Source organism: Vespa crabro, chromosome 2 (genome assembly GCF_910589235.1).
Source record: "Vespa crabro chromosome 2, iyVesCrab1.2, whole genome shotgun sequence".
Classification (NCBI taxonomy): Eukaryota; Metazoa; Arthropoda; class Insecta; order Hymenoptera; family Vespidae; genus Vespa; species Vespa crabro.
Window position 1 is genome coordinate 20,091,973 of NC_060956.1, and position 10,000 is coordinate 20,101,972.

The window sequence follows — 10,000 nt, forward strand, 5'->3', positions numbered from 1 at the left end:
GTTACGAATCACAATTTCGTATCGGGCTTGGAATTGCCCGGTAGTATAGTAACGCAGGATTCCTAGTAAGCATGATAAAATTGATAGTAAATCTGTAAGAGGATTTTCCTTATGTCGTCGGTTACTTCGCGTACTTCCTTCCCACGTAAATTCAAACTAACAATAAATTTAATCCAGTTTAATGGAAAATGTAATACCGGTTGATTCTCAAGCTTCGCGTCACATTAATTTTCGTTTAATTGTCTTCCAAAGATAGCAGGAAAAAACAAAGAAAAGAAAAGAAAAGAAATAGAAAAAAAAAAAAAAAATAAATAAATAAAATAAAATAAGAAGAAGGAAAAATTATTTCATCGAAATAGACTCTATTATGTTTATGTCTTTGTATCCTATAATTAGTATTTTTATCTATTAGGATAAATTATATCTTTTTATATGGTGACGTAAAGTCTAGATAAAAAAAATACTTATTAAAAAATATATAGGAAATATATATATATATATATAATTATATATGCAATATAATATTTTTATATTATAAAAATACTAATTAGGAAATGTTTTGCATGTGTGCGTATTTTTCAAATATTAATACTAATTATAAATTCAATTAATAGTTTTAATTGAGCAAAAAAGAAAAATGAAAGAAAAATGAAAGAAAAACAAAAGAAGGGGGGGGGGTAAAGAATAACTCGAGACAGTTTAACAAACAAACTTAATCAAAATAAATATCATCTTATAATAAAACTAAAAAGAAAATAACAAGTCGTTGTTCCTCGTGTATTGGCGAACGGTGCCAACGACCACAAGTGTCAAAGATAGAAAGAGAAGGACATACCAAGCAAGAGTAACAAAAAGAAAGAGAGAGAGGAAGAGAGGAAGAGAGGAAGAGAGAACGAAACATAGTGTTGTGAAACGATGACGAACATAGACTCACGCGACAAAAGACAGCCACCAATCACGTCCAATTGTCATCAAATATAATCTAATAACATGACAACAGACCGACACATAACAACATTAATTCACCGAAGGGGACAACGAGCACACACATTCTTTCTCTTTCTCTCTCTCTCTCTCCCTCTCTCTCTCTCTCTTTTCTTTCTTTCTCTGTCTTTCTGCTTAACACGAAGAGGAAGAAGAAAAAAGAGAGAGGGAGAGAGAGAGAGAGAGAGAGAGAGAGAGAGAGACGGAGAGACGAAAAATGTAAAGGAAAAGAACAACTTCTCGTGAACAGGGGATGGTGGGGTAGAGGAGGGAAGGCCGGAAAGAATCTCACGTTATTCTACAGAGATGTTGCATCAGTCGGCATTTCTTCCTTTTCTTCTTCGTTTTCTTCCTCTTCCTCTTCTTCTTCTTCTTTTTCTTCTTCTTTTTCTTCTCTTTCTTCTTCTACTTCTTCGTCATCATCATCGTTGTCGTCGTCGTCGTCGTTGTCGTCGGCGGCGGCGGCGTCGTTTAACAAATCCATCAAGGACAAAAACGTAAGAGAAAAAAAAAATGATGAAGATCAAGACAGAGATAATATATGTTATCTATCGAATGAAATTCTTTCATATTTATCAAAGGCACCACGTGTTTTTTTTATAATAATAATAATAATAATAATAATAATAATAATAATAATAATAATAATAATAATAATAATAATAATAATAATAATAATAATAATAATAATAATAATAATAATAATAATAATAATAATAATAATAATAATAATAATAATAATAATAATAATAATAATAATAATAATAATAATAATAATAATAATAATAATAATAATAATAATAATAATAATAATAATAATAATAATAATAATAATAATAATAATAATAATAATAATAATAATAATAATAATAATAATAATAATAATAATAATAATAATAATAATAATAATAATAATCATAATAATAATAATAATAATAATAATAATAATAATAATAATAATAATAATAATAATAATAATAATAATAATAATTACTAGTATCATTGCACACATTAATTGATTTTTTTTTTTTTTTTTTTTAGGTAGAAATAGATTCGCGCAAAATATTGCGCCTTTCTAACTTTGTAATTTAACAAAAACTTACATCATAGGAATGTATATGTATGTAAAAAGTGGTAGCATAGTGAAACAGTGAAAGGATAAGATATTTTATCTGTCTGTTTTTTTTTCCCCCCTATTTTGTCATGGCGCACGAGCAAGTTCTTTTTAAGTAAAAAAAAAAAAAAAAATCTTGTAATATTTACGAATTTTTGTCGCGCGATTTTTTCAAAATTTCCTCTGACAATTTTTCTTTTCTTTTATTTTATTTTTTTTTTTGTTCTTCAACGAAAACATTGAGATTAATCATCGGTGCTCGTAATTTCCGAATGTAAGAATATATATCGTAGGAACATATATATATATATATGTATGTTAATATGTGAGATCAAGGGTAGAAAAACAATAAGAATATATTTTTTTCACTGTTATTAGCATCGAATAGAACGAATTTTCTTTTTCCGAGTCGTACGAATGAACGGGTCGATAATCAACCGGAACCCGTTTCTACCCCTTCTGTCGTCATGGCTGACTGGATCGGTGCCAGTGTGTTCTTATTAACAGGCTACAGCAAATAAAACTTGTTTCCATTGGAAAAAGTTGGACCAATTTAAGTAGAGTAAAATCGTTTTAAAATTATCCACACCTTTCATGGATTATATTCAAAGTATTTTATTTATTTTGAAAAAAAAAAATATTCTAAAAAATATTTGTTAATTAAATATCAACGATAGCTGACGCAGTAATAAATTTTTTGTTTTTTTTTTTTTTTTTTTTTCATTATTAATATTAATGAAGTAATGAAACGAAGTACAAAAAAAAAAAGGTTTTGAAGAAGAAAAGAAAGGAAAATAAAATAAACTTTTTTTTAATAAAATAAGTTTTAATAGATCAAAGTATGTATTAATGGGAGAGAAAATTTTATAGAGAAAAAAAAAAAAAAGAAAAGGAAAAGGACGAAAGATGAGAAATTTTTATTATACAAATATAATTTTGTTTGTTTGTTTTTCTCTTCTTCTCTTTTCTTTTTTTTTTTTTTTTTTTTTTTTTTTTTAATTTAAATAATATTTTTCTTCTGTTTAGGTACTCTGACATTTATAAATTGCTGGGACGTTAAATGGGCAACAAAAGTACAGGACATTTTCACATATGCAAAACTTTTTGCACTTTTTATTATAATCTGTACGGGAGCGTATCAACTATTCACTGGTAAGTATAAATCTTAAGCATATATATATATATTTACACAAATACACAAGCGAATACGTTTTTAACGAGAGAATTTAACAATGAACGATAAGAGATAAATATTCGATTCAGCAGCAGCAGCATTGCCGTTGTACAATGTAAAACATAATTTTTTCTTGTTCCCTTTTCTTTTTTTTTTGTCTTTATGAATTTTTTTTTTTTTGTATGTCTTTTTCATTCTTTTTTTTTTTTTTTGCAATATTTTTTAATTCTATCCATCAATCTCTGGCCGACTATATCGTTCGTTACTTATTAATAATACCCCATCTTTTTATAATATCGCTATAAAATAAGAGAAGAGAAATATTGTATCAGATGATAGAACAATAATGCTTTCTCCTTAGAGTTCCTTTCACATTTTCAACAGGTTTGTGACCTTTGAACGAAATATTTTGGAATCGATCTTATAAATCACACACGTGTATACTCGCGTGCTCGATATTCTTTATCTTTTGTGTATAGAGCATATATATATATATATGTGTGTGTGTGTGTGTGTGTAGCAAATATAGAGAGAAAAAAAATTTTCGCTCAGTCATTCGAACGAACGTGATCAAGTGTGTCATTCGTTACAGGATAAATAAAAAATTTCTAATCATTTTTCTTACGTATCATTATTAGTAACACTCTGAATAAATCTTACGAATCATCGTAAGTAAATTTTTAATACGATTCGATGTTCGTGAATGATCCAGTTATTTTTTTTTTTCTTTTCTTTTCTTTTATTTATATTATATTTTCTTTTTCTTTTTTAAAAAGGAAAGAAAATTATTTCGTTCATTTCAGAATCATTAAGGAATAAAAAGTCATCGATTGATTTATTATTGAAAATTTATAAATTTTATTTCAACTACTTTGAAAATTTTACAGATAATTATTATTTAAAGTGTCAGATAAATATGTATTTTGTAAAATAATGCATTAGCGTTGTTTTCAAAAATTGTTCAAGATCAAGAGATAACTTATTATTTTTCTCGTGACATTATGGATAAGAGAGGAATTCTTTCTTTTTTTTTTTTTTAATTTTTTTTGCATAGAAATTATTTCTCAAAAAGACAAAACAAATATGTAATCATATAGTAATATTTAGAAATATTTATAATATAATGATAAGAAACGATGAGAGCCATAAAATATGAAAAAGATCTTGTTCGTACATCTTTTCAGTATTGTCCACTTGTCGGACGAGATAATTTGTCCAATCAAAAAGGTGGGTTAAATACGGGCACAGCCGATTCGACGACGTTTTACCGTCGCGTCGTGCACGTTATACGCGTAAAAAGAGTATTGCTTAAATTGGACTATTCAACGAAGCGAATTGCTCTCTGAAACGAGGCGGAAACGAAGGCACGCGAGAATTCACGACGACGAATATTTAAATCTATTCGCGAATATTTCAATATCTTTCATTCATTTCTAAATAGTTGATTATTAGAACAATGAAGCTTCCTCGGGACATTTAACGAACGATAATATTTCTCATACGTTTAAATTAAATTAAATTTAATTTGTATTTTTGCGTAAACGAAAATTTATAACAATTTAGACGAATATCAATATTTTTGATAATAACTGCATATTTGATAGATTTGATATAATTTTAGAAAAATGATTAGAGATTAATACGAGATTAATTTTGGTTGAGACGTATTCGAACAATAAAAAACAAGTAATATTATTTTGTAATCTATCTAATTGTTACTTTTTTAAAAACAAAAAAACAAAAAGAAATTAAAAATAAAAATCTATAGGACACACGGAATATTTCACGTTCGAGAATACCAAAACGGAGATCACATCGATAGCATTGAGTTTTTATTCAGGATTATTTGCTTACAACGGTTGGAACTATTTGAACTTTATCATTGAGGAATTGAAAGATCCTATCAGGTAAGAAATAATCATACATATGCAAATAAATCGTTAGAGATTAATTGTCATTGGTATATATCCGATTAAATGACCGATTTTCTTGATTTTATTTCTAACGTCGACGTTAATGCGTCTTTTCTATTTGTTTGTAATTATATATCATGGGAGATTTATCGTGTTCACATTGTTAATAAATTAGTAATCAACGATCAATGTTAATTGTCATTGACTATTTCTATTACCGATGGTATATGTAGTAATTAAAAAAATGATTATAGACTCACAAAAGTCATGCCTTTTATTGTCCTCGATACAAGACGTTGCTCTTGCTCGAGGATGATGACGTAAGCTTTTCAAGTGCAAACGCTTTTAAACGATCGATAAACGGCAGATCCCAAGAAGGTTTTGTCACAACGATTAGATTAACTTATTTCTTGGGGTGCTTGAACGATCATACGATCTTTTTCTTGGTCGATCTTATTAACAATTGGATTGTTTTCTTTCTTTCTTTATTTTTTTTTTTTTTGTACGTGTTATAGAAATTTACCGAAAGCCATTGCGATCTCTTGTACCTTGGTTACGATCGTCTATGTATTAACCAACATGGCTTTTTATACGACCTTGAGCCCCGTTGAAGTTTTAGGTAGCGGTGCCGTTGCTGTTGTAAGTGTTAATATTATTGAGATTATAATAATTTCGTTGTAAACATTTCTTTTTAATAATTTTTATCTTTTGGTGTCTGCTGATGTAAGCGCAATAATTCTTTTTTTTTTTTTTTTTTTTTTTTTTTTTTGATAACAATGAAATTGTCGTGATAATATTTTCGATGAAGATGACGAAATTGCGAACGATATTATTGATAACAACGAAATTGTGATGATCTTTCTGTTAAAAGATAATTATTAATTAATTTATATTTAATTTGTATTTATCTCAGACGTTTGCCAATCATCTGTTCGGAATAATGGCATGGATAATACCAGTGTTCGTAGCTTTGTCAACATTTGGCGCAGTAAATGGAATTCTATTGACGTCTTCTCGACTTTTTTATGCTGGTGCATGCGAGGGACAAATGCCGGAAATACTTACAATGATCCAAACCTCGAGATTGACACCTACGCCAGCTGTTATTTGTATGGTACGTTTGATTAGAAACGTATTTACTTGATAGGACAAAAGGATAAAACAAAGGAAAGAAAGCAAAAAAAAAAGAAAGATAGAAAAAAGAAAAGGAAGGAAAGGGAAAGAAAAGAAAAACAGAAAAAAAAGAGAAACAGAAAAGGTCTTAAGAGAGTATTGTCGTATAAAATGGGAACGTTTCAAACGTTTTTGTGTTTAAAGAAATTAAATCAAATTGTTTACGCTGACGACGAACTTCACTCACAGAAATACATTTTTTTTTTTTTCGAAAAGAAAAGAAAAGAAAAGAAAAAAAAGGAATCAACAATTTATAAAAGCACTTTCTATGTTTCGATTACTTTCGTAAAACGATTTTGTCGACTTTGTTTCTACAATGAAAACGTGCGAAGTAATCGATAACATCCCGGTAAAATGGAATTGTTAAGATAATTGAATTGTTTTCTTCTTCATTTATTCCAGGCTCTCCTGTCGATGCTTTACTTGTGCTCATCCGACATCTTTGCACTGATCAACTACGTCGGCTTTGCCACTTGGGTACGTAATATGTAATAAAATTTCTGATGTAACTTTGCCCTTAGATTTCGTCTTACCAATATTTTTGTTCTCTCTCTCTCTCTCTCTCTCTCTCTCTCTCTCTCTCTCTCTTTCTCTCTCTATTTTTTTTCTTCTTTTTCTTTTTTCCTTTTCTTTTTTCCCAACCATCTACGAGTCAATGTGTAATTGACATTGAATAGAATCGATATATAGTCGATATATAACCGATATGTATTTCTTTTTATTGCTTCTCTTATTTTCTTAATAATAGGATCGATCGATCGATATAAATATATTTTTTAATGATATTTTTTTTTTCTTTTTTTGTAATTTTTTGCGCGCTCAATCGATCAATAAATTACATTTCTTGCATTTCTGTTTATGTACTTGATCTCAATGTTATTTAGGTTGTGATTTTTCAATTTACAATGGATAATTGCATCTTAATGATATCCTGTTGCATGATGTGACGTCACGCGAACAATAATCTAAACACCTGTTTGTCACATCAATTATTATTAACAATTGCAGTGAACGATTGATAATTTCTTAATTGGCTCGTACCCAGTTACTTTGATGCTCATTGTAAAATTTACAATCCGATGCATTGGCGTAATTAATTCGAATCGTTCAATTTATTCTCGATCGATCTATCAAACATTTAATTATATCTCTTGCAATTCTTCCTTTATCTTCTCTATGTCAAATTTTAATCCTTCAATTTTTTCCTATGTCTAATTTTATTTGGAATAAAATTTTACGATTTTTAATTTTTTCTTTTGCTTTTCTATTTGATTAAACAGAAGGATTTTTTTTTTTTTCTAATTAAAAATGAATAATTTTGTTTTATAGTTAAGCATTGGCGTCTCTGTTCTATGCCTTCCTTGGCTTAGATGGGCTCAACCAAATTTACCAAGGCCAATTAAAGTAAATCTCGCTTTTCCAATCGTCTACATCATCGCCACACTCTTCGTCACGGTAGTTCCCATGTATATTACACCTTTGGAAACAGGTAATAAATATTATAGTAATTAATCGAATTAATCTTAATTCATGTACATTGAAAAATATTTTCTTTATTTTATAAGGTTATGGTTGTTTAATGATATCATCGTCGGTACCAGTATATTTTGCATTTATTGCATGGAAAAACAAACCTAAATTTTTCGTCAAGGGTGTTGGTAAGTTAAAATAATAATTAATTTTAAATAGTATTAAAAAAATTAAATTTTATAGTATCGAGATCAAATTATTATTATATAAAATTTATAAAACGATTATAGATATAATTTATTATATATTAAAATTATATATAATATATTAGTAAATAATAGTATTTACAAAAAAATAGTAAATTATTTATGCAATATAAATAATTTTAATATTAAAGTGTATAATTATAAGTTCATAGCATATATTTGCTTATTATAAATTATTTAATATCTTAAACAATTTCATATATTTTTTACGAGCAATATATATATATATGTATAAAATATGTGAACACATAGTATGATCTCGATACAATAAAATAATATTTCTTATAGATATATTATTAGATTAAATATTATTATTAATGATCTTAAAAACGACGAGAGTATATATATATATATAAATTTTTTCTTTTCATTTATTTATTTATTTATTTACTTTTTTTTTTTTCATTTCCATTTAACCAATTTATTCCCACAGGCGCCGTTACCAAAACTTTGCAGAAGCTGATGGTAGTCGTCGGGCCAAAGACTAATAAGGTTTAGAACACACTATAACATAAATATTTTATTTTCTCATATGTCACGCATGTTTTAGCCTGCTTTATCATTCATTACAGCTTATCACTTTTTTATTTTCTATCGTATATAAAATTGCACGTTTCGCAATTCTCAAAGCTATAAAAAAAGAAGAAAGTATATATGGGTATAAAAGTTGTCGAGGAATAGTTAAAAAAAAAAAAAAAAAAAAGACAGAAAAAAATCAGAACCTCTCAAAAAATGTGTGTATGTGTGTGTGTGTATTTGTTTGTTTCTTAAAGCATTAGCATCATATTATTTTATTGTTTAATATTTTTCTGTATTAGCAAAAATATAAATGAAATTATCGATTGAACACATCTGCACAATTTCATATAGAAAATATTATCGCGTAAATACATATAACCTGGTATATTTTATTTTAATCGTTTTTGTCGTATCGTATAAATAGCATAGTAATATTTATTTTATAGAATAGAGAGAGAAAGAGAGAGAGAGAGAGAGAGAGAGAGAGAGAGAGAGAGAGAGAAAAACTGAAGTAATGTCAAATAATTCATTAGAATTTGAATTAATACAGAACAATATAAGTTTTCATTTCACATGCTTCGCCTTAATTCGCAGAATCGTATAACATCTGTAAAAGAATATTGTCGCAATTGAAAAAGAAAAGAAGAAACAAAAAAGAAAAAAAAAAGAAAAACTAATAATTCAAGTTAAACATTATTAACCTAACATACATCATTTGTACGAACGATTGAAATGAAAAAAAAAAAAAAAAAAAAATTTATATATATTTTGCATAATTGATTTATTACGATGGTGGACATTCACTTCTCGAAAAAAAAAAAAAGAAAAAAAAAGATTTGTTAACATCTCACATGGCTCGCAGGATGTTAAAATTGTGACACTATTCATTTAAGGATGTGGTATATTAAAACTTTAAGTTTGCATGCCTTCGAGACTATCATATTGAAACACGACAACATGATAGACTTTCAGGAGCACTTCTTCTTCTTCTACCTTCTCGCACCTTGTGATATATATATATATTACCGATTAATGATTATATATTATTATCATAAATTAACGCTAAATTCCTTGCCCTCCACTCGCCACTCCACCTACCCCCCTCCCCTATAGTCAAGGTTAATCGATCATTATTATAACAAAGTACATACTCTAACGTCTATTCTACTAACTATAATTCTAACGATTTTAATCCAAATAACATGTAATGGTAATTATTGGATATTGTAAAATGATAATGGGGAATGAATTTGTTAATTTTAATTTCTTGGATTTTTATTCTTTTTTTTTTTTTTGTTAAATTGCAGTAGGTACCACAAAGTTCCTACAGAAGATAATGGTGGTCGTCGGGAAGTCTAAACCAGCTCAGGTCTAATTGCCTCGCTTG

The 10,000-nt window shown here is 27.6% G+C and overlaps 1 protein-coding gene across 4 annotated transcripts in view; it reads left to right on the forward strand.

Annotated features, from left to right (window-relative positions):
• Positions 1-10,000, forward strand: part of LOC124422097 (large neutral amino acids transporter small subunit 1) — a 39,012-nt gene that overhangs the window by 24,918 nt on the left and 4,094 nt on the right. For 3 of the 4 annotated variants that reach the window (XM_046958084.1, XM_046958083.1, XM_046958082.1), the window contains exons 4-11: positions 3,125-3,250; positions 5,041-5,179; positions 5,701-5,824; positions 6,099-6,299; positions 6,761-6,835; positions 7,688-7,847; positions 7,924-8,016; positions 9,921-10,000. The exon at positions 9,921-10,000 is cut by the window's right edge and continues 4,094 nt beyond it. In XM_046958084.1, the coding sequence (XP_046814040.1) occupies positions 3,125-3,250; positions 5,041-5,179; positions 5,701-5,824; positions 6,099-6,299; positions 6,761-6,835; positions 7,688-7,847; positions 7,924-8,016; positions 9,921-9,988 (986 nt within the window). In that variant the 3' untranslated portion in view covers positions 9,989-10,000. Of the gene's footprint in view, positions 1-3,124; positions 3,251-5,040; positions 5,180-5,700; positions 5,825-6,098; positions 6,300-6,760; positions 6,836-7,687; positions 7,848-7,923; positions 8,017-8,527; positions 8,587-9,920 lie in introns of all 4 variants that reach the window. The other variant, XM_046958081.1, reaches the window with a different exon arrangement.